Genomic DNA, 25,424 nt, shown 5'->3' with positions numbered 1-25,424 from the left:
CATGTGTGTTGACCCCCTCAATGAACTCTAATAGATTAGTAAGACATGATCTCCCTTTACAGAAACCATGTTGACTTTTGCCCAACAGTTTATGTTCTTCTATGTGTCTGACAATTTTATTCTTTTCTATTGTTTCAACTAATTTGCCCGGTACTGACGTTAGGCTTACCGGTCTGTAATTGCCAAGATCACCTCTAGAGCCCTTCTTAAATATTGGCGTTACATTAGCTATCTTCCGGTCATCGGGTACAGTAGCTGATTTAAAGGACAGGTTACAAACCTTAGTTAATAGTTCTGCAATTTCACATTTGAGTTCTTTCAGAACTCTTGGGTGAATGCCATCTGCTCCTGGTGAGCTCCTGCTCCTTGTTATGTTAAGTTTCTCAATTAATTCCAAAACCTCCTCTAGTGACACTTCAATCTGTGACAAATCCTCAGATTTGTCACCTACAAAAGACGGCTCAGGTTTGAGAATCTGGCTAACATCCTCAGCCCTGAAGACTGAAGCAAAGAATTCATTTAGTTTCTCTGCGATGTCTTTATAATCTTTAAGTGCTCCTTTTGTATCTCGATCGTCCAGGGGCCCCACTGGTTATTTAGAAGGCTTCCTCCTCAAGTACTTAAAAACATTTTGGTCATTATCTTTTGAGTTTTTGGCTAGTTGTTCTTCAAACTCCTTTTTGGCTTTTCTTATTACATTTTTACATTTAATTTGGCAGTGTTTATGCTCCTTTCTATTTACCTCACTAGGATTTGCCTTCCACTTTTTAAAAGATGCCTTTTTATCTCTCACTGCTTCTTTTACATGGTCGTTAAGCCATGGTGGCTCTTTTTTAGTTCTTTTACTGTGTTTTTTAATTTGGGGTATACATTTAAGTTGAGCCTCTATTATGGTGTCTTTGAAAAGTGTCCATGCAGCTTGCAGGGATTTCATTCTAGTCACTGTACCTTTTAATTTCTGTTGAACTAACCTCCTGCTTTTTTCCCTATTTATTCTTTTTTTTCTATGTATACTATATTTAAGCACAATAAATAAAACATATAATGTACCTACATATAAAGTTCAGTTATGTTTGATTAGTATCTGAGTGTTGTTGTAGCTGTGTTGGTCCTAGGATGTTACAGAGACAAGATGGGTGAAGTAATACCTGAAGAAGAGTTCTGTGTAAGCTTGTCTCTCTCTCACCAACAGAAGTGGTCAGTAAAAGATATTACCTCACCCATCTTGTCTCTCTAACTAGTGTCAATCACAGTTCTTTAAAATAGGACATCCAAAGCCTGCATTTGGATGCACAAATCAGAATGTAAGCAGGGGCATGCATGTGGATGTAAGTACCTATATGGATGTCCAAATATGGGATTTGATTTTCCATGATATGCTCATGGAATTTTGATATGTTAAATATTTTTGGCAACTTGATTATATTGTTGCTTTTAATTGGTACTTGCTCTACTAATTTTAACAGTGAAGTGTTAAAAATTAAATAGCATATAAAGATAATGCTCGAAGCCTCAGACAGTACAGATGTTAAAGAAGGAAATGACATTTAGCATCACAATCTGAAACAAGTCAATTATGGTATCTTTGATATGCAGAAGTATAGTATAGTTAATGAGTTTTTTACACGTCTGAAAGCTATTTTTTTCCTATAGACAAGCAAACAACAAGACATTTTGTAATTCACTTTAAAGGTTCATAAAGGCTCTTCCACTGGTGTTTGCTGGTTTATTCTAGAGATATTGATGTGAACTTCACACATTTTAAGGTTTGCGAATTACTGTTGTATGCTGGCTCAAATATAAAATATATGAAACAGTTATTAATAATATTAATGGGTGAACAATGACACTATATTTGGTGCTGTACAAGAACAAGTATGAGAAAAAACCCTCCTGTGTTCCTTTGTGAATTAACTTCCCTTCATTAAGCCACTTAGTAATCTAAAAGAGAGAGAGAGAGGGAGAGAGAATTATTTAAAACACTAGGGAGCTGTTTCCGTGCTAGAAATAAAAATTTCAATATTCTGAGCAAAGGTTAAAAAAACCGGTAATCAAACTTTTAAGTTCAAAGATAGGGAGCACACTTCGTAACATATGGCCAAAGAGAGCAGTGGTCTGTTTTCTGCATGTGCAACAATATTCCGTGGGGCATGTAGGCTTTTGCTTTATTTTCTTCATTTCAAGGTGATTGTTGTTATTATTTAATATTGTGTATTATTGGTATGAATTGTGATAATGCCGAAATGCCCCCAGTTATGACTGGGCTTCATTATGTTAGGCATTCTGCAAATACATCAGAAGTCATGTTCCCTGCCCCCAAAGAGTTTACAATGTAATTTAAGGCAAGGTGTAACCAGTGAGAGTAACAAACATTGCTCAGGACAGAGAGGAGAAAGAAATAGAGACATAGGGATGGATTTTTAAAAGGAAGTCTGCAACATTATTAACTTCGAACATTAATGAGGAGAGGGGCTAACATCCCCTCGCCTTCCCCCCCAAAATACCAACCATTTACTGAGGTCCAGTGCATGTTAAATTAGCTCCATGCCAAATAACCAGTATTTGGGGCTGTCCCTCTTCAGCCTAACCCATAGGATCCAGGCTACCTCTGAATCCTCTTACCCTCCTCCTGTTTACTTCTAGGAACTGGCCCCTTTGAAACTTTCACCCTCACTGGACACTGACTGCAAGTTGTAACAAACTTTCAAATTCCCTCAGAAATTAACAACTTTAAAATCCTGACAAGCTCTCTTTACCTAAAACCAGGAAGCTTCAAAGAAGAAGAAAGACCCATCAGATAGCTTGTCAGTGTTGCTCTAATGGAAAACTTTCTTCTTTATCCAAAAAAAGTGGTGATTGGTCAGACCTACAGCATCTTGGAAGCACAGTTCAAACTATACTTCCATTTTAGGGCAGAGTGGGTGGGGCAGCAACCCCAGCAGAATGACTGGTGCATGGCCCAGGGTTTCACATGCAGGAAGGGGAGGGGAGAGAGCACAAAAGACAATCAACTCTCCCTCTCCCCCTCCCCCAAACACATGCAGCCTAACCAATGGAAGCAGAGAGAGATGGAACATTCTTTCCTCTCTCAGGACCCTCTCCCTGCCCATGTTCCAATCTTTACCTGATTTCTGGGTGGGGGAGAAGGAGAAAGGCTCCAGAGCAACAAAGACAAATCTGCCTCTTCCTTCCTCATCCTCTTAGAATCACAAGTGTTGTCTTTCCTGTGCTGATCAACCAAGCATCTCTTCCCTTTAATGATTCCCACCAGGTAATATTTTTATTGTGTTTTAATAATTATCTATGTCTTCAGTCCAATCGTGGTTAAGTATCCTGAGATGAATGCATCCGATGAAGTGAGCTGTAGCTCACGAAAGCTTATGATCAAATAAATTTGTTAGTCTCTAAGGTGCCACAAGTACTCCTTTTCTTTTTGCGAATACAGACTAACACGGCTGCTACTCTGAAACCATTTCTTTAGCTTTACCCAAACCTTTAAGTAATGGAACTTATTTGTGGTTTAGACAATACCAGGAACTGGAACTGGAATATAGAATATCTGTGGGGAAATGAATTCTGGCTTGTGGAATGGTAAAATAAAATGCCCTTTTCACAAACTTTGGGTTAGATATGATGGCTGTCTTCTAAACCCCCAAATTATTCTCCCCAGTCATGTTTTTCACTTGCTCCCCTTCACATAGACTAATGAGAAAAAAGGAGATACTGGTAATTGTCAAAACTATACAACTGGATGTTATTGATTTCTCCCTTTTTCTTTCTAGTAAGCATGCACTCACATATGTTATGAATACTACTCCTGGGGGAATGCTGCGCCAAAATTTAAAAATTCTGCACCAAAAAATAAAAATTCTGCACACAATATTTTACAATTCTGCATATTTTCTTCATCAAAATAACACAATATAGTCACGCTAGTTTCAATTATTTTGGTAATTTATTTAAACTACAATACAATAAATGGAGAACGGGAGTGGGGAGCATAGGAGGAAATCCCCAAACCCCCTCTATCTAATAGTAATGTAGCTAGTTTTGACCCTTTACTTCTAGTTATCAGTTAACAAATATATGCAGTCATATGCTCAGTGTTACATCATAGGCAACTGAAGAGCAAGTGACGGCTGGGGACTCAGACTCACAATATATATTGGCTACTGACCATCTCCAGAAAGGTCAGTCGCAAACAGTTCAAGGAGCACATTTTGATAGGAAATTTTTTCAGTCCAAAAATTTAGACCAGTTCTAATCCCTAAAGCACTATAAGCATTTATAAGGTCACACTGTTCTTTACAATAAAGCTCCTTTACAACATTCTGGCAATGTAAAGGCGCCTTAAAACTTTTATACCTGTTTTATACTCCTAGGGGAATTCACTGAGAACAATAGGAACAATTTACTAAGCAGGCAGGCTGCTACATTCTGCTACATTCTGCTCTGCCTGAGGGGACAGAGCCTGCTCCACACCTACCTCCTCAGAAACACTGGAAAGCCCTGCTCCTCCACACTAAACGTGCTACAATAGCGAGCGAGAGGGACAGAGTGTGTCCCTCTCACTTGCACAATTGCCCAGCCCCACCCCCTGACAGTAATTTACGTCTCTACCGGCGGCTCTGGGTGCCCAAATCAACATGCTTGAACTGCCAGAGAGGGGCGCGTGATCACTCTTGTAGCTTCCCTTTGCTTCCTCGGCAGAAGTCATTTTTCTGTGAGGAAGTAAAAAAAATCTGTGGGGGTCATGAATTCTGCACAAGAATATGAAATCCAGAACACATATTGTAAGCATCAAGAAGGCTCCCGTACCTACACACACACACACACATTTCTGTTAGAACCAAACATTTATATAAGAGTTGATATAGTACTCTTATGCCTGTATTTAATTTGGAGTTCCACTAGGGATAATTAAATATTAATGAAGTCATTTTCATGAAATTATGTAGCTAGCAAAGTCATTTTTGCATGTGCCTCTGAAAGCCAATTAAAAAGGTGACTCACTTTAAATTTCATCATGGACCCTGAGGAGTACAAATTAGATTACAAAGCACTTCAGGACAAATAATTACAGGAGTCAGGGCAAATATGATCATACTGTACAATGGCAGTATGCATATGTGAAGGAAAATTAAACTACATTACTTTCTAATGCAATATAAAATATTGGTAGCTCGTAATATTTTCTAACTTTAAATCAAGTTTCATGGGAAAATGTTACTGATTCTGTTAGTAATTTAGTGGTTTTCAGGAACCAATCCTGCAAGGTGAGATTACTCTCAACTACCATTAAAGTTTGTTTCAATGAGAGTTGAGGACGTTCAGCACCTTACAGGAAATATTCGCCACCTCATGCATTTGAACCCTAAGTATGTTTTTGAAACTGTGCTTTAATTTGATCCCTGCTGTCTTTTAAAATTAATTTTGGTTAATGAAACTGAACAATGAAGAAAAGTTGCAGATACGCCTTTCCTGTGTCCCTTCTAAGGACTGGCATACACTTGAAAGTTCATGCAGATTACCCTGGAACAAGAGTGCCTTTCAAAAAAGGGTATGTCTACACTGCAATTAGATATCTACAGCCAGCCCATGGCAGCTGACTTCTGCTTGCGGGGCTTGAGCTGCAGGGCTGTGAAATTGCTGTGTAGGCATTTGGGCTCGGGCAACAGCCTGAGCTCTGGGATCCTCCCGCATCTCAGGGTCCTAGAATCTGGGCTCCAGCTTGAGCCCAAATGTCTACAGCATAACTAAAGAGCCCGTGAGCCCAAGCCCTGCGAGCCCAAGTCAGCTTGCACAGGCCAGCCACCAGTTTTTAATTGAAGTGTAGACTTACCCAAAGTGGCTTAACCTAAACAGGAACTTGGAACCTTTGTTTCAGAATGAGAGCAGCCACACCTAGAGTTGATCAGGAAAAATTCTGTGTGTAGACAAGCAATGAGTGCCCTCAATAGCTATTTGTTTATCTAGGCTAATTATTTAATAACAAGTGTATATTAAAAAGGATCAAACATTGTCACAGCTAGTTTTGCTCTTTGAGAATAATATGCAAATAGGATACCAGAAATGTATAGAGAATTTAAAAATAGGTAGGAATGAAAAATGAAAAGAGTAAAGCCCTCATCCAGCAAAGCACTTAAACATGTGCATGACTTTAAGTACGCCAGTATTCCCATTGACTTCCAAGAGTTCGAAGATTTTTCAATTGATTTAATTGGAAATGCTCATATGTGTAAAGTTATGCAAGTTATTGTTACCCTTTTTCACCTGAGCAGCGAGTCGAAGAAGCTGAGATGGAGTCAGGCATCTTTTATGCAATCATATTTACAATGTACAAAGACCTGTTTCCTTGGACACAGGAGAAATCAAACAACAGGAGATAGTTTCTATGCTTATAGCTCCAAGCCCCTTTTAGTCAGCACTCAGTCCAAAAGTTCTCCCTAGGCTTTTCACAGGGCCATGCTTATTCTCTCTGTGTCTGGAGCTTCCTTGTTGCCTTCTGTCTTCTTGTCTGGTGTTTCTCCCCTTCTCTCTCTCTCACACAGACACCCGCCCACACATCAAACAATATTCAGCAAAAAACCCTTTTCCCCACAAAGTGCTAATTCTTGAGCAGATTCACATGTGCTTTTGTTCTGGGCAGAGACATATCCCAGTGTTTTTGTTTGAGGCCCTTATTTTTTCTTACATTCACCCTGAATGAAGGGTACACCCACCAACTTAAAACAATGTTTTCACCCAGCCCACAACACTGAGGCCCCACTCCTGCAAACACTTATGCATACACTTTACTTTAAGCATGTGAGCAATCCCACTGAAATCAGTAACTTTGCTGAGGTTGTTCAGGTGGTTAATATTAAACATGTGTAAATGTATGTAGGATTTGAGACTTGGTGCTTTCCTGGGTCAGGGCCTATGTTCTCTCTGTTGTTTTGGGATGCTTATATTTTAAGCCTTATTTTCAGTGCCCTGATAATTTTGGATAATTTTGGATCTCCTGTTCTCCATCCCCCCGTGCCACGTTTTATTTTCAGTCTACACTACAATATTTTTTTAATCTTTGAAGACAATTAGCATATTTTTAAATTGACAGGCTTAAAATAACACTTTTTAGAAATGTCACCTCTGTTGGCATAGAGGATTGACTGTTGTACCCCCTGGACAATGGTGGAATGCAGTTGTATTCTGGAGGGGATTCATTCCCCCAGAGAAGGCAGGCAGGCAGTGTTTGCAGCTCCTTCCTCCATGAACACTTTTGTCAGGGAGGGATTCTTTGAAGTACAATTGGGACATTGTAGGAGTCCCCAATGGCTGCTGCGCCCAAACTGTGCTGAATCTAATTATTCCTTGGGCACCCGGGCCAGTACTGCCCACTTTTGAAGCTACTCTGGTTAACTCCAAGCCCCCTACCAAACTTCCCAGCAAATCAGGGGGTGGGATGCCTTGTGCTACCGTAACTACTCCCAAGCTTGAAGTCCACAGAGGAGCCAGGGACATCCTAACTTCTCCCTCTGCAGTTTCAAGGGGATCAGTGAAAGACACACATTTCCTACATGCCAAAGTATTTTATCCGTTAGATGTTAATTGCAGCAAATGCCAATGAAACCAACTAATAGTGGATTGAAACTGTAAGCAGAATGAAAGATGATTGAATCAATTAAAGACTTTCATACTATTCCATTACTACATTATCAGCAGAATTTTGCTACATTGGAGTTCACTTTAAGTGGGTTCCATTGCTTGTAAACAATTTACTCGGTAATATTTATAGAGCTGCCACTTACAATGCTTCAAATGCTATAATTTTGGGATGAAATCCTGGCCCCATTGAACTGCCCAATGGCAGTTTCACTATTGACTTCAGTGAGGCCAAGATTTCACCCTAAGATAACAAGACAAATGTGAAATGCAGAATTTTCATATGCTAAAGTGAGTGGACTTAATTTAAATCACACCTCTCCCTTGCCCGGACCTAGAACTCTAGATGCAGAAGATGCATTAATCATTACTATTGTAATGAGATATGAAAGAAGACTTCTACATAAAACAAATGCTAAATAACAATACTGTTATCTCAAATTTAAAAATGATTTTTTAAATTTTTTTTCATATATCTTCACAATCTTAAATAAGACCTGTGTTAAAATGTAGTGTAAAGAAATAGTCTTTATATAAACTTTTGTGCAAACATTTTACTTAAGGAAAGCCTGTATTGTTAAGTCTTTATTAGCTATTTCTGGCTCTCTTGTTTTTTGTATACATTTTTTTTGAGATTTAAGAGACATCTTTGAGTCATAAAATACATGCACATGAAACATGGTCTTTCACACCGTTAACATGTTGTGATATTCTAATAATCATAGGAAAATTCCTCCAAGGATGTAGAGTAGGAATTGCCTTACAATTACCATAAAAACTCTATACAACTATTTAAGAAAAAAAAGGAGGGGACTGTAAGGAGGAAACATAGAGAACCAGAAAAACTTGTGTCAGATATCTGATATTGGGCACCAGTGTTTCTGTGCTTGGTACAGTAAATGTATTTGTAAGGAATAATTCATTCTCTCATAAGGATTATCCACATAGGGATCTTGAGTTATATGATATAAAAGTGCCAGTCACCTGTACTAAAGATGTGTGGAGCCAGTTTAAATTGTTAAGCAGTAAATGTTTATTTAAGAATCAGTGTTCTGTATTACTTTGAGATAGATTATTATTTCGTTCCTCATTCTTAACCCCCTTTTAGACTTTTGCACCCTATTATACAAAGTGAGAATGCACTAATATACAATGAAGAATCCATGTGAAAATACAGATTTTTTAAAGTAAATTTGAGTTGACTTCTCTCACTTTAAAACCAAAAGTTACATGGAAATCAGATTTCAGTGATGTCTTAAATAGAGATGCCCACAAAATTGGGGATATTTAAAAAAATTAATGTTTTCCCAACAAATAGAACATGCCGCTAAATGATAGCTATGTACAGTCATCCCGCCCCAACTATATCATAAGTCCAGTTATTAGCTAATCTCTAAACCCTATATCTCCACATTAAAATTCAAATACATTTTAACGTGCTGTGTTTTGGAAACATACAGAATACCCATTATAATGGAATAATAATTTTACCTGCTACAAATGCTGGCAGAAAGCTAACTGTACATACAGTTGAAGCCAACCACATGTTTTTTCCAGTACGACATGGCATACAATTTTGCATGCCATGTTGTAGACACAGGACTTGTAGGCACAGGTATTTTTTTAATAGGAAATAATGGCAGATAGATGCATTAACTCCTACATAATTGAGGGACTACTTTGGTACTAGCTTATGTTAATATAAAATGTAACAGGTGTTGCTACTGTGTAAAATGTCACAATTTTGCCAATTATTAAATTATTAGGTGTTTACACATAAAGTCATTATTCCTTTGAGTGAATTAATTACAAATTTGTTAGGATTATTTTCTGGCAACAAGGCATAGAGCATTTTAATCCAGCTCTAGAACACTATCTGATATCTGTTAGTTATTTGTGTTGATACTAAATTGAATGAATTGATGTGCTTGAAGTGGTTGCTTTTTAAATTATTATACAGGAATTTTATTAAGAAGCATTACAAAGTTTACTTATATTTGAATGTACAACATTCCAGATCAATCTTTTCTTCTTTAGGTGGTTGCAAATGTATATTCCACTCAGGTGTGCCTGGGCCCAGAGCACCGACGTCAGAGAATTTTGCTTAGTGGTATCTATAGGGGTGGCACTTGCACACTCTAGCCCTTATAGCCTATCCCATGGCTATATAAAAATGGCATCACCCTCAGTTCCTTCTCACCACACATGGCCCGAGTCAAACTGTTCCATGCAGATTTTACCTCACGGTTTTTGAGAACACAGAGATCTTTGTCAGCTTTTGTACATAGTTATTCCCTCACCAGGTTTCAAACACTGCCCACCGTGTGGGGTAAGTATGCCGAATAATGAAGCCCACACTCAGTGTTTATTGTGTTTAGGCAAGGAGCACATTAGGGAAAAGTGCTCCATTTGTTGCTCCTTTAAGAAAAGGACACAGCCAATGAGGCCTCCTGACATGCCACTGGTTTCAGACTCTTCTCCCTGGAAAGAAAGGGACCATTCTCCTTCCTTTGGTCGCTCTAAGAAAAGACCTCAGAAGACTAATTGGAGCCATTCCAGGGCTCAGAGAGACTCGTCCTCCTGTTGTAGGAAGAGTTGGGAAAATCACCATGGCTCTCCAAGTGCCCAAGATAGAGCCAGGGATGCTCTTCATTATCAAAGCAGGATCAGAGTGGCATTGTACTGTTTACTCCAGCAATGCCCATCAGGTGAGTCTGGTACCAACCTTGGTTTCAGCACTGACAATCTCAACCCTGCTTGCTTATCAGACAGAAACTGATTTACTCTGCCTTCCTGTTCTCAACTGTGACAGGGCGTACTAGGCCTGAAAGCCCCATGCTGGAGGTACTCATGATTCTACCACTCCCCAGCCCAGGAAAAGAGCAGAAGAATGGAGTCCTCCGAGCTTCCTAGAGAGGCGGTGTGGGAAGCAGCCAATCAGAGCCCAGCAGGCTCCTATAAAAAGGAGCTGCTGGACAAAGAAGTTCAATCTGCTGGCATGGACCAAGGGAGCAAGGAAGGTGCTCTTGGCTGGTTGCCGGGACTCAAACATGGGAGAAGGTGATGGGTATGCAGGGAAGTGGCCCAGGGGAACGTAGTGAGTAGTCAAAGGGATGCAGAAAACAGCTGTTTCTCATAGGGGTTCCTGGGTCAGGACCTGGAATAGTGGGTGTAATGGGCCTGGGTACCCCCCAACAGCCACTGGGGAAGTGGCTTAAAAGCCCAGAGCACAGGGAGTTTAACCAGGCCACATTTGGGAATTTTGATATATCCCAAAAGGAAATCAAATTGAAAGACAAAGCCAGCTAGAGTGCTGGACCAGATGGCAAAGAGTCTCAAGGTAGGAAGACCTGGAGGCGCTTCTCCATAACAGAGTAGGGACCTTTGCAAGCCAGCCAAGGGAGGGCTGCAAATCAACCAACCGCGGGTACCACTATGGGGCATGTTGGACAGTTTAAGAACTGAGTCCAGGGAGGGCCACAGATCAACCAACCGAGGGTACCATGATGGGCCCTGTTGGACTGATTAAGGACCTGAGCTGAGGGATGGGGCTGCAGGCTGATACCAACTGAGGGTCCCGATATAGGCCCTGTTGGATGTAACAAGGACAGAGCCCAGGGAGGGCTACAGATGAAAAGGCCAACCAGGATACTGTGATAGCCTCGGTTGGTCAGATTGAGAACTGAGCCTGGGGAGGGCTACAGGGAGTTCCAACTGAGGGTACTGCTGTAGTTCCTGTTGGAATGTTTACCCCGGAAGGGATTTATTTATTTATGTTCACATGGACTGAGTGTCACTTGGCCAGAGGACTGAGTCACCAAAGATCCACCTAAAGAGGGCAGTAGTGGACATGAGACACTGAACTGAGAAAAAAGTGCAGGCATGCACCTGACCATGAAGAAGCACTCACAAGAGGCAAGTGAGCCCTCGTCACACCAACTCTGCACTGTTTCAGGAGTCCTCTTCAATAGGATATTCTTACTGATACCAGCACAATCTGGATTTATTGCTTTGCCATATGGCCTTGTGCCTTCTTCTGTTCCAATTACTAGGCCTGCTAGAGATGTGATATATGTCTTGTCATTGGTACCAAGACATTCTTCTTCTGCACTAACTCCAGTTTTGGCACCCAGGGTCATGTTAGTCCAGGCCTCTATGCCAACAGGATTGATCTCTGCTCTGTTACCAACCTCGGCTTTGATACAGTCTTCAGCCCCAGCACTGATTCTTGCACTGAACATTAGTGTGGTTTCAAGTCTCCAGCCCATACTGACACAGTCTGTAGTATCGCCTGTGAATTCAACGCAGCGCTGGACTTTGGATTGATTGGGGGGTGCAGTAGCTGCGGCAGGTTTGGCCTCTCCATTACCTACAAACCACTCAGGGCGCTCCTTATTCTCGAGTCCACAATCAGCTTCTTCTTCCACATCTCCTCCCTGGGACTGGTCTCACAAGTCTTCTAGATCTTCAGTGGAGGACCAACATCAGTCTGAGATCAGAATGGGGATGTCTGGGCTTGGGCTAGCATCTACTGGCCTCTGGTGCCATTTCTGGTGCCATTTCTGAAATGGCCCCCCTGAAATCCATGGGGTGTCTCATGGTCTCCAAGATCCCAGTCGACTGCTGATTCTTGGCAGAGATCCCCAAATTCTCCAGCTGTTTGTCCTTATACTCCATCTAGATGGGAGACACAGACCAGTACGGCATCTATTAAATCTACATTGCAGCAACAGAATCACACTTTACACTTTGGCTCCACTGCATTTATCATCATCTTCTCTGGATGATTCTACTGTCCCAGATTCAGCTTCCCCGTCCCAGAAGATTTTAAATCTTACCAGGCCCTTTTAAGGAGGATGGCTGTAGCCATGGGTATTCAATTTGTCCAAGAGAATGCCCATAAATTAGTGGAAATACTGCAACCTTCATCCCCAGGGAGAGTAGCGCTTCCTATAAACGATGCTTTCTTGGATCTGGCAAAGTCCCTGTGGCACATGCCAGCGTCCCTGCCTCCTACTCTGAAGAATACCTACAAACAATAGATACTAAGTCCCTAAACTTGTTGATCACCAATTTATATCCATTTGTTTTTGTGCCTACATTGGTCCGTAGCTTCAGTAACTCCTCTACCTCCCTGATGTTTATCCCTCTGATGTATTTATAGAAAGCAACCATATCTCCCCTCAGTCTTCATTTTATTAGGCGAAACAAGTCTCCTCTCATAAAGTAGGTTTTTCATTCCTCTGATCATCCTAATAGCCCTTCTCTGCACCTGTTCCAGTTTGAATTCATCTTTCTTTAATATGGGAGATCTGAATTCCATACAGTATTCCAGATGAGGTCTCATCAGTGCCATGTATAATGGTAATAACACTTCCCTATCTCTACTGGAAATACCTAACCTGATGTGTCCTAGGAGTGCATTAGCCTGGTTCAGGGCCTCATTAATGAAAATATTAAATAATATTGGTCCCAAAATCGATCCCTGAGAAACTCCGCTAGTAACCTCCCTCTAGACCAGTGGTTCTCAAACTAGGGCCACCGCTTGTTCAGGGAAAGCCCCGGCGGGCTGGGCTGGTTTGTTTACCTGCCACGTCCACAGGTTCGGCCATTTGCGGCTCCCACTGGCCGCGGTTTGCTGCTCCAGGCCAATGGGTGCTGCAGGAAGGGTGGCCAGCACATCCCTCGGCCCGTGCTGCTTCTTGCAACCCCATTGGCCTGGAGCGGCAAACTGTGGCCAATGGGAGCCATGATCGTCTGAACCTGCGGCTGCGGCAAGTAAACAAACCGCCCAGCCCGCCAGGGGCTTTCCCTGAACAAGTGGCGGCCCTAGTTTGAGAACCACTGCTCTAGACTGACCGTTCACCTTCTGCACGACCCATTGAAGTCTCCACTTTAAGCAGTTACTTACCCACCTTTTCATTCTCATATTAATCACCATCTTCTCTAATTTAATAATTTCCAGTGTAGAATTGTGTCAAATACTTTATTGAACTCTAGGTAGATTAGATCTACTGCGTTTTCTTTGCCTAGAAAATCAGTTATCTTCTCAAAGAAAGAGATCAGGTTGATATAAAATGATTGCTTTAGTAATATTTCTGGGCACCCTTCAAATATTCAGCTTTTTAAATCTTTCATTGTAAATCAATACTTTGTGCTTTTGCTCATTTTCATTGCGCTTCTTTGTATTCCCCAAATTTTAAATACTGTCCATAGGTGTAGGCAGTGTCTTAACTGCCATCTCTTCAATGCTGTATAAAAGGGAATTGTCATATTTATGATACATAACACTCTGCCTGTGCATATGCAGAGAAAAGCTTATTGATATTTTTGGTACCACATTGCATTGTAAGCTTGTATCTAATTTGCTGTTCACAATCATTGCTAGGCCTCTCTCGGCGTTATGACTTCCCAGCTTTCTGCCATCCACTGAATATTCTGAATCTCTGATATTATTCTTCCCCATACGTATTAACTTGTGTTTTCCACATTAAATCTAATGCTGTCCATATTTGTAGCCTCTCCTCGGACAAAGTATATTATTTTTCTATCTTCCCTAGGGCCTGCAACAACTCTCAATTTAATATAATCAGCAAATTGAATTAGCATACAGTTTACTCCTTCTTAAGATTTTTTATGAAGATTTTAAATATTACCAGAGCTAACAGGTTCCCCTGTGGAACTAAACAAAGTGCATTGTGAGCATACGGGCTATAATACATCACAAATTAATATTTTTAAGACACAGTGCATTTCTAATTATTTCAATTTCTGTAGCTCAGTCTTGCATTTCTTTATAAACCTGATTTATAGGTATCATTTTATTTCAAATGTGGCATGATAACATTAAACACTTCTTAAAATTCCTAGACCTTTAAAACATATTTTGAGTTATGTTCACAATGCCATTTTGTGCCTACAATCGATTTGTTGAGCAACATAGCTTAATTTCTTAATTTTATATAACAATTTAAAATATAAAAAATATTTTATTAGAGCATCTGCCATGACATCTAAACTATCCAAGATACTATCTGAATGGAATTCTCACTCTTGTATCTTATGTTCCCAACGTGCTCATAGTTTTTTTGGCTCTCTGAGGCCTGCAAAACCTCTCACTAGTCAGTCATATGCCACGAGTTGGCCCTATCTCACCTATAGAACTTTCCACTCTTCTTTATCCCAGTCATATAAAGACCTTTGCTCAATACCTGACCATTTGTCTCGCTAGCTTATCTTATCTGCCTATCAGTGCTCAGTTATATGCTTTCTGGTTTTGCTGACTTCCAGAAAGCCCTAATAAAAACCTCATGTACATGGCATCCTTCATATACCAACCTTCCCTTTTTCCTGCATTCTCTACTGTCAAGGTTCCTTCCCCACTCTGAACTCTAGGGTACAGATGTGGGGACCTGCATGAAAATCTCCTTAGCTTACTTTTACCAGCTTAGGTTAAAACTTCCCCAAGGTACAAACTATTTTACCTTTTGCCCCTGGACTTTCGCTGCCACCACCAAACGTCTAACCGGTATTATTATTATTATTAGGAAAGAGTCTGTTTGGAAATGTCTTTCCCCCCAAAATCCTCCCAAATCTTACACCCCATTTCCTGGGGAAGGTTTGATAAAAATCCTCACCAATTTGCATAGGTGACCAGAGACCCAAACCCTTGGATCTTAAGAACAATGAAAAAGCATTCAGTTTCTTAAAAGAAGAATTTTAATAGAAGAAAAAGTAAAAAGAATCACCTCTGTAAAATCAGGATGGTAAATACCTTACAGGGTAATTAGATTCAAAACATAGAGAATCCCTCTAGGCAAAACCTTAAGTTACAAAAAGACACAAAAACAGGAATATCCATTCCATTCAGCACAGCTTATTTTCTCAGCCATTTAAAGAAATCATAATCTAACGCATATCTAGCTAGATTACTTACTAAGTTCTAAGACTCCATTCCTGTTCTGTCCCCGGCAAAAGCATCACACAGACAGAGATAGAGGCTTTGTTTTTCCCTCCCCCCAGCTTTTGAAAGTATCTTGTCTCCTCATTGGTCATTTTGGTCAGGTGCCAGCGAGGTTATCCTAGCTTCTTAACCCTTTATAGATGAAAGGGTTTTTCCTCTGGCCAGGAGGGATTTTAAAGGTGTTTACCCTTCCCTTTATATTTATGACATCTACAAATACCAATTTCATCAATAAGAAATTAGTTTCTGAACATTACTTCTTTGTGCAGAAGAATCTTTCCTTGTTTTGTAAAGCAGAATGTGTTTTTATGGCACTACTTAAGTAATAAATTATAGTTTGTTTTTGTTGATGCTTTGAGGTATGTGGCCACACAATATAACTTTCTTGAGGTCTGTGCCCCAAACTGCCTTAAACTATCTTTTCCACTAATCTTTTAATCTGAGCACCAGTGTGTCTTCTATTTTGACTTAGATTGTTTCTGAATGTAGGACATATAGGCCTATAGGAATGAAGACATGAAGCAGAAACTTGATAGAGTGAAATAACCTATCACACAGTTTACCAGTTTCCCATACTGTGCAACAGTTCTGCAATTTCTTATTGGGCTCATTAGGCCTCATAGACCTTGTGAAAGTATATGTATGAGACATATGAATGGGAAAGGAAGAATTTTTCTAAGTCAAAGGATGGTGGGTCATAAATTAGGACCAAAAAAGTGGCCAGGACCAAATGGTCAAGAAGCTGTTTAGGAGCTCTGACTGTTGACCCAGATAAGGGGAGCTGAGATAATTCTGGTGGAATCATTACCTCCTATTGTTCCCCTAACATTGCTTGCTTGAGACAAACACCCAGATTTGTGCATGTGACAAAGAACCAGTATCCTAGGAAGTATGGCCCCAAAAGGGGACCAAAGGTCAGACTGACCTCACTTGACCAGGATTGGACAATGCAGTTGGAGTCCAAAGTCTGTGATCCTCTGATCAGAAGATTGCTGAGGAGATCCTTTGGGACAACACCAGCCTGGGTTTCTCCCTTAAAAGACCTAGTAAATGTGAAAGAGCGTGTGTTCCTCCTGGGGTCACCACGATGACAATGAGATGGCTGATACTCCTACTTTCCCTCCAAAGGAAAGTAGAGACCGAGGCATTGTAGAATGGCCAGTTGACCAGAGGATGGTGCTTGCTAGCTTGACAATACCTGAGCCACAAGACATCACCTAATTCTCCAAACTGCAGTTTCTGACTGACTGTAAAGCTCCACAGACCGAGCAAGGTGAAGAGCAGATCCTTTATCTTTTTCTTAGTAACTTTCATGTTTTGTTCTTTTCCTTAACAGGATACTTGAATATCTGTGCAGAGACACCTGCCAGGAAAAGACTTCATATCCTAACCTTTTTAGGCATGCATGAATGCATGTGTATGGCCAGTAATAGTGCATGCATATAAGCCCATAATGCAAATTACCATTGGACATTGGTTAATCTAGGTTGAAAGAAAACTTTACCACAGAGCACTAGAGATCACCTGTGGTATTTAACACATTAAAACTTAACCCATTGTTTCAATAAGGGAAAGTATAAGCTGCTAAGTAAACTGCATAGAGAAAGAAAGACCAAGTAAACCATTTAATCTTTGATGTTTTGTTAACTTTGTGATTTGATTAGTGGTTGTGCTCATGCAATGATTTGACCAGTTGTTGATCTCAAGTTGTTCTCTTCAATTCTGATTTGTATTATTGTTAAGTCCTTGATTTGGCTATCTTGATTTACACTGTAGGATCAATCAGATTTTCATTTTTTTTAGTATTTTATGGAAGTATAATAAATTAGTTAACCTTCTAATTGTTTATGCTCTTGAATAAAAGCAGTAAAAACACACCAAATTGGTTTTATCTGATTAAATGGTGATGAGGAAAACACAACCTTAATTAAAGGAATGTGAATTAAACATTAGACTCAAGTTCTGAAAACCCTATTGTTGTTACAAGGAGTTGTATCAGCACATTGGTATCAAGGCTTTGACATGTCAAGACTTTGCTCCAGTGGTCTTCCACACATAGATATGTCCGTCAACTCTCAACATTTTAAGGCTTGTATCTCTTGACGCATTCTATGAGCATCCTGTTGGACATCTGCTACACTGAGTGTTTTGGTGTTTTTTGCGTTGATACATCTTTGTCAATAAATGCAGCTAGTATTTATACTGTTTTCTTTTACAGGATGGCATCTCTCTCCCTTGATCCACACAAAGGAGGAAAGAAAGAATCTTAAGAATTGAAGAAGTGTGTATGTAGCAGGAAGAAGTTGCTTGCAGATTAACATGATTGCTGCATCCTTTGTTTTGGAGTCAAGCATGATGTATATGGGTACTAGATTTGCTTGACGAGGTCTTGCTTCATTGGAACCATGACTCTAAGTCAGTTGGGTTTGGTTTAGTTTGTTACCAAGGGCCAAGACTGAGAAGTACCTGGACTAGGAGCACATTGGAATAATATGGCAGTGTCCTATTCCTGGTGAGTTAATGAAGACATGATAGAGACCTGCTGTGGCTAACAGAAAACCATCAAAATCCATGAAACTGGACCCCAGAACAGAGTTTCAATGCTGCAGTCCTTTTGGAAGTGGATCTACTGTTTTGTGGCTACTCTCTTATGGACTGCAGTCTATAAGGCCAGAGAGAAAATTTGGGTGTGGATGAATGCTCATGCTTTAGTTGAATTTCTTCTCCAAGCAGGGAATGCCAGGATAGATTATCAATTTTGTGCATGAAGTTATGGACCTGACCAAGTATAAGGTGCAGACAGCCTTTGATGTATATGGTATATTGCCAAGAATTATTGGCTGAAGAGTGAATACCTGAAGGTCTGCTTTCTGTAGGTATCTGAATTCCACATGAGGGTCCACAAAGCTTCAAGATCTTCCATTCACTGGAAAGGGTAACTTCAGAATTAGTGGAACATCTCTACAGAATGCAAAGGAACATGAGGTCACTCTGCTGTCTCCGGGATCACCCCGTTTTTCTCCCCATGAGAGGTGAAGACAGAAGCAGAAGACACTACCTTGCATGCCGTTGTACACACTGACTAGATTCAAGTGTGCCTAGAGACATCCAGCAAGGCTTTCAGGGACAACAGCTATGAATCTCTTTCCCTTTTACCTGAACAAGAAACTACTACTCTTCTGCTCATGATGCCAGGAAGAGACCAGACTATTAAAGGACATCACTGGTGATGGTGATGCCTGCATGCCTCTCTATCGGTACCTTTCTGTTAGCAAAGGTCCTGACAAGCTTAGATGTAAGGGTTTGAGTATCCTAGTAGTCCGATATAGGCTCAAACTTGTACAATTCTCCACATTGTTGCAGCTAGCAGTGACTGTTCCCACAGATAATTGCTCAGAACCAGACTGTCTTGCTCTCTCCTGTGCTGAGAACCCTAACTTTGAAAAGTTTGGTTCTTGACAGGGTAGAGTTCCATAGGTGTTCTGTCTCAAGTCCTCCTGCTATCTCAGCTGTCTGCCAGAAGGATTTATAACTTTAAGTGGCAACATTTTTCAGTGTTGTGCAATCAGGCCATTGTGGATCCCTTTAAGTACCCCTCACCAAACTGTTTAACTACCTTCTTCTGGATGAAAAACCAATTCCATCCATGTTTATTGGGTAACTACTATGGCTTGTCATAAGCTCTTTGAAGACCAGTCTCTCTGCAGCTCTTTGTGATCAGGATTAGTTTTAAAATTCTTCCATCTCTTGTGACAGCTCCCTGTATCACTGGATATTAGTGTGGTCCTGACAAACCTCAGGAAAGCTCCTTTAGAGCTGCTCAGTATCTGTGAGTACCCATATTTCTTACCTAGAAGATAATGTTCCTGGGGCAGTGACTTCAGTTTCAGGAACTGGCAGATTTAAGTAGGACAAAATGGTGGTATTTACTTATCTGCAATTCCTTCCAAAGCTGGAGATATATTTCCACCTAAATGAGTCTATCATCCTACCAACATTTATCTCATATTCATATGCTGATCCTGCTGAGTCTCTTCTCCATAAACTTGATATTAAATGAGTTTCTACTTTGTGTATATGAAATATCTTAAAAGTCTGTCCATCTCTTTTTTCCCCTTTGATTCCATTTCTTTCTGTTGATGTCTGTACAATGGGTACAGCTGTCATAAAAAGGACCATTTGTTTGCATTTTGCCATCTGATTGCATTTTGTACTTCTATAACTTGGTAGGTTTTCTGTTAAGACTTTTCATGAGTCATACTATCTAAACATCAAGGATGTTAACTTCAGGACATCCACATTTTCCTTCTTATATACATTTACAAAGCAATCACTATTGCTTAAATTTGATCCCAAGAGTGGAATCCCATTTCAGTATGTCAGTGCTGCTCTACCTGTTTCTGAAGTAGGAGTTCCCAAACCTCCCCATCTGCCCCCTAGAACTTTACTTTTCTTTTAGGATCACCAATTTTTGAAGGATTTTGAATTATGGAAAGTGATGGATCATGACATTACACCATTTGTTAGAAATTGCATTAACTAATTTTGTATATCTTATTGTTCTAATAAAATATATTTTAAATGAATGTAATTAATGTATCATACTCTTCACAGATCTTTTTACTCTAAATTACTGTTTGGATACATGGCAATTTAAGTGCTAGTCATTTAAAGGGACATTCCATCATAAATGTAGGAAACATATCTATACACATATTTTATGTTATATGCATTTGAAAACAGACATAAGTCTGTCAACAGTCAAAACAACATTGCCCTATTCTTCATGTTTTATGGCATCTTTAACAAGTGCTACATACTTAATAAAATAGAAAATAAACAAACAAACAAACCCAAATGTGATTTTAGTTTTGCTCATCTTTTGTATTTTCTTTAGATTACCGACATAATGGAAGAGATCTTCAGAGCTCAACATTATCAGTGCCAGAACAAGTGATGTCATCCAATCACTGCTCTCGATCAGGGTCCTCTCACCATACAGATAGTATAGGACGGACTAGATCTTGGTCTCCCAGTGTCCCTCCTCCACAAAGGTAAATCACTTATATGGATTCAGTGCCTGTGAGGGTATGAAATTAAGTGCTGTTGAAATCCATGAGGATGTCTGAAATAACTATGACCCCAAGAAAAATTAGTGAATGATAGAAACACAGAGTAATTGGTTTGCTCTTTATGAAATAATGAAAAATGAGTTTTTAATAATATAGCCATGTGTAAATTATTCCTTCACTTTTTTTGCATCAGTCTGACACAAAAGCAATAGAAATTTTTATCCCCATTCTTCTAAAGAGAGATTTACAAGGTTAAAGGTATTATGATATGTGGTGTTCTTGTTTTTGTTTTTAATCAGTTTGTCAATGGCTGTTTTCTACCACTATGTCTGTAAATGACCAAGCCTTGGGAAATCCAAAGGTTCTGTACATGAGTACATTTTTAAACACGTTTTGGAAGCAACAACTTTTTATATAGAAAAGAATATACCTCCTTTTCCTCAAGCAGCCTCTGATCCTGTGAAACAAAGATCAGGACATCTTCCTTACACCCCAACTACATAAGATAATGATTACTACAGGATTGAAAATACTATTTATGAACAATCTTGTTAAGCATGGACAGACATTGCCCTCATGGAAATGTTTTTCTTCAAGAGGATGCAAAAATAGAGATATAGAGTAGAACAGGTTTCCTCTTGGTGTTTAGTGTCACTTTCGAGGGCTAGGTCCTCAGCTGCTGTAATTCAGGGTAGCTACACTGAAATCAGTGCAGTTGCACTGATTTAATACCAGCTCACGATCTGGCCATAATGTTAATATTGCCTATTAAACTTTGAGTGCACAGTGTCAAATATTCTGAATCAAGTACATGTCTGCATGCTCTTCCATAACAATTCTGCTTCTCTCTCTCTCTCTCTCTCTCTCTCTCTCTTTTGTTTTCCCTTTTGTTCTTTTTTTAGATTAAACTGTTAACTTACTGGTCCTATTATTTATTTATTTATTTACTTACTTACTTACTTACGTGCTATTTTCTCAGTAACAACATATTTTTATTAATTTTTATTACTTATGCACAGGTAACATCACACACATTATCATAATTCATCACATACAGGTAACTGATGATAGGTTCCTACCTAAAAATCCAGTAAAATAAATAAATACAACCCTTCTATAAATAAAAACCTACTTAGGAAGTAGCTAAATAGAACACACAGAAGGGCTTATTCTGATCTCATTTACTTAAATCAAGATTGGATATTTTTCTAAAAGATATGTTCTAGGTCAAGCATAGCTATTGAACTTGAAGCAGGGATTAATACGAGAAAGTCATATGGCCTGTGTTATGTCAGAAGTCAGGTAAGATGATCACAATGGTATCTTCTGGCCTTAAAATCTATGAACATATGACATGATTAGAAAATAATTTAGCAAGATAGGATTTTTTTTTCAGTTTGCCTTTAGTATATCTAGGAAATACCATTTTTTAAAATGTTAAAATAACATTAAGGTGACAATCTCAAGCACTCAAAACTTAGGAAATGCCAGAATTAAGGTTACCTATACAACCTTCTTCAGCCCCCTTGCATGGCATTAGTATACTGTCTTTAATTATGTGCTCTCATACTATTTGTGCCTTATTCAGTGCACAGGATGAACAGTTAATGAGAAAGAAGACTGCAAGAAGAGAAAGGATGTTTTCTCATGTTTGCGGCCCTGGACTGGGACACAGGAGAGAACTGGGTTCTATTCCTGGCTCTGCCATAGACTTTCTATGTGATGCTGAGTTAGGTTATCATAATTCATACATACCATACCCCGAGGAGAATTCTGCATCACTGCATGTGCGCAGAATTCATGGTCCCACGGATTTCTTTGTTTCCCCGCAGAAAAATGTCTTCTGATGGGGAAGCAAAGGGAAGCTGCAAAAGCGGTCATGTGCCCCTCCCCGGCAGTGCAGGCAGGTCAATTTGGGCACTTGGAGCAGCTGGTAGAGATGTAAATCACCATCGGGAGTGGGGCTGCACAGTTGTGCAAGTGAGAGAGAGACACTCCATCCCTCTTGCTCACTATTGCAGCACGCTCAGCAGGGAGGGGACAGGGCTTTGGGATGTTTCTGAGGAGGTAGTTGTGGAGCAGGCTCTGACCCCTCAGGCAGAGCAGAATGTAGCAGCCTGCCTGCTTAGTAAATTGTTTCCATTGTTTTTAGTGAATTTCCCCAGGAGTATAACACAGGTGTAAAAATTTTAAGGCTCCTTTACCTTGCCAGAGTGGTGTAAAGGAGCCTTATTGTAAAGGACAGTTTGGCCTTATAAATGCTTATGATGTTTTAGGTATTAGAACTGGTCTAAATTTTTGGACTGAAAAAATTTCCTATTAAAATGGGCTCCATGAACTGTTTGCTACTGACCTTTCTGGAGATGGTCAGTAGCCAATATAAATTATGAGTTTGAGTCCCTAGCCCTCACTTGCTCTTCAGTTGCCTATGATGTAACACTGAGCATATGACTGTATATATTTGTTAACTAATAACTAGATGTAAAGGGTCAATACTAGCTACATTACTATTAGACAGTGGGGGGTTGGGGCTTTCCTCCAATGCTCCCTACTCCCATTCTCCATCCATTGTATTGTAGTTAGTTTCAATTATTTTTGTAATTTATTTAAATGTGATTATATAGTGTTATTTTGACAAAGAAAATATGCAGAATTTTGCAGAATTGTAAAATATTGTGTGACAAATTTTTTTGTTTGGCGCAGAATTTTTAATTTTTTGGCACAGAATTCTCCCAGGAGTAATACAAGGAAGCCTTAATTCTGGCACTTCCTAACATTTGAGTGTTTGACTTTATAACCTTATCATTTTGTTAACATAATTTTGTATGCACATATGTATTTACGTGTGCATGAATGCACACATGCGTATGTAACAAAAATATACTTGAATAAATGTTTAATGTATATACAACTTCTATGAAGATTTCTGTCACTGCATACATCATGATTTCATAGTATGGACCATAAATGCCAAGAATATGGAAATACTTTATTATTCTGATTGATCTTGTTTGCATCATTAAAATTATAACACAATTGTAATAAATATATGCATTTCCTTCATTGCATGATAGTCTTTAAATATCTTTCCTAATAAACTCTGTGAACATACAAGTGAAAATATTGTATTTACCTGACAAACTTTGCAGTTGATAGTACTACCTTCCTTTCTTCGTACTTATGATTGCTTTGTTCTATGGTTCTGCAGGCAAAGATGGGTCATTGAATACCAATGATTATCAACGTTTATGTTGAATAAAATATAGGTGAAAGCTTGGCCCCACTGAAGTCAGTGGTAAAACTTCAGTGTAGCCAGGATTTCACCCACTATAATAATTACTTGTTGCTACTGGAATATAGAAAATGTTTGATTAAAATAAATCTTCTTCCTTTAAACTCCTAAATTATGCAAATTATTGTGCTGCTGCTTCATTGCAAAACTGATATCTAGTGATTTGTACAGGTGATAATTTGCTTGGCAGGCTGAATTTTCCCTTAGTAGTCCTTATTTCACTCCATAGTAGATTGCCTCTGCCTAATATGGCAAAACACCAGCCCTGTATTTGATGGACCCTGGAACATTCTAGTTCTCTACAATAATCCCTCAGTTAGAAAGCAGACTTCTGCTACAATGCATCACTCTATAAGTACAATGGCTCAGATTCCCTCCTGTGCTAAAATCACAGTATCACACCACCACGAAGGTGGTGCCTTTTCTCTTTGAAATAATGATAGCCACTACGTCAACAATTCACCATGAGATTTATAATTATGTAACAGTACAAGTATGTGAAAGATAAACCTCTTAAAGCTTTTTTTATAGCTGACATTTTCATTAACAGAACTAATTTTACAAATCAGTATAAGGACATGGTGCACTACTCACCCTAAGACTTTGATGGCTTTTATGTCCTCAGTAGGAATGTGGAACAGGGACCTCGAGGGACTCGATCTACTCCTGCACATTATAATACCATGAACCGAATGGATAGACATCGTGCAATAGATGACCACTACTCCCCAGACAGAGAGAGGTAAAAATCATATAGGAATTAGAAACACCTTTAGTCTACAGTCATCACAAGTGAATTATATCAGTGTGATGTATTAACCCTAAATTCAGGTCACTAAAATAAACAAAAAACCCACAGAAACGTACATAGCCGCAGAATTCCGTAAATGATGATAACTCTGCTGTTCTTTTTAGTGGTTTAATGTTTAAAATTCACAGTGTGTACAGGGCTGCCTGAACTGCCATCTTGTATCCTCTTCAAAAGAAAGAAAACAAAAAAATCTTTGAGGTGTATCTGTTACACTAGCAGCAAGACTGATTCTCTGTGTATTTGATTTGATTTTGACTATTTTCAATTTTTTAAACAATGTTTGTTGTTTACTGTGTTTGTAAGGTCTCCAGACTGGTGAATATATTGAAAAATATGTAGCAGTATTCTTAGTTGATAATTTTCACTGCTGTATGAAAATTACATAAAAGTCCACATTTTGTACTCAGTGTTTGTGCAAAACTCCCATTGGGTACAGTGGGAGTAGCATGCATATAGCAAAAGTAGAATATGGCACAGTTCTTACCTGTTCTTAACTTTATGAGCCATTTACCCTTAAAATAAACTGCTTTGCCATTCTTTGAGATCAGAATTGGGCCTTGTGTGTTTAGAATGCACATCTCACCATAACAGAAAGATTTCTGCCGAACAGGGCTTCATAAATCATGAACAGAGACATATCAA

The 25,424-nt window shown here is 39.3% G+C and overlaps 1 protein-coding gene across 36 annotated transcripts in view; it reads left to right on the top strand.

The window, feature by feature from the left end:
* RIMS2 (regulating synaptic membrane exocytosis 2) overlaps nucleotides 1–25,424 on the top strand; it is a 728,605-nt gene that overhangs the window by 481,005 nt on the left and 222,176 nt on the right. For 30 of the 36 annotated variants that reach the window (XM_043539200.1, XM_043539204.1, XM_043539201.1 and 27 more), the window contains 2 exons: nucleotides 20,505–20,661; nucleotides 24,597–24,713. In XM_043539200.1, coding sequence (XP_043395135.1) covers nucleotides 20,505–20,661; nucleotides 24,597–24,713 — 274 coding nt within the window. The remainder of the gene's footprint in view (nucleotides 1–20,504; nucleotides 20,662–24,596; nucleotides 24,714–25,424) is intronic. The other 6 variants (XM_043539203.1, XM_043539199.1, XM_043539224.1 and 3 more) reach the window with 1 other exon arrangement.

This window comes from Chelonia mydas, chromosome 2, assembly GCF_015237465.2.
Source record: "Chelonia mydas isolate rCheMyd1 chromosome 2, rCheMyd1.pri.v2, whole genome shotgun sequence".
In the NCBI taxonomy this organism is placed as follows: domain Eukaryota; kingdom Metazoa; phylum Chordata; order Testudines; family Cheloniidae; genus Chelonia; species Chelonia mydas.
Note: the sequence above shows the minus strand (reverse complement) of the source record. Positions and strands in the feature narration are given on the sequence as shown.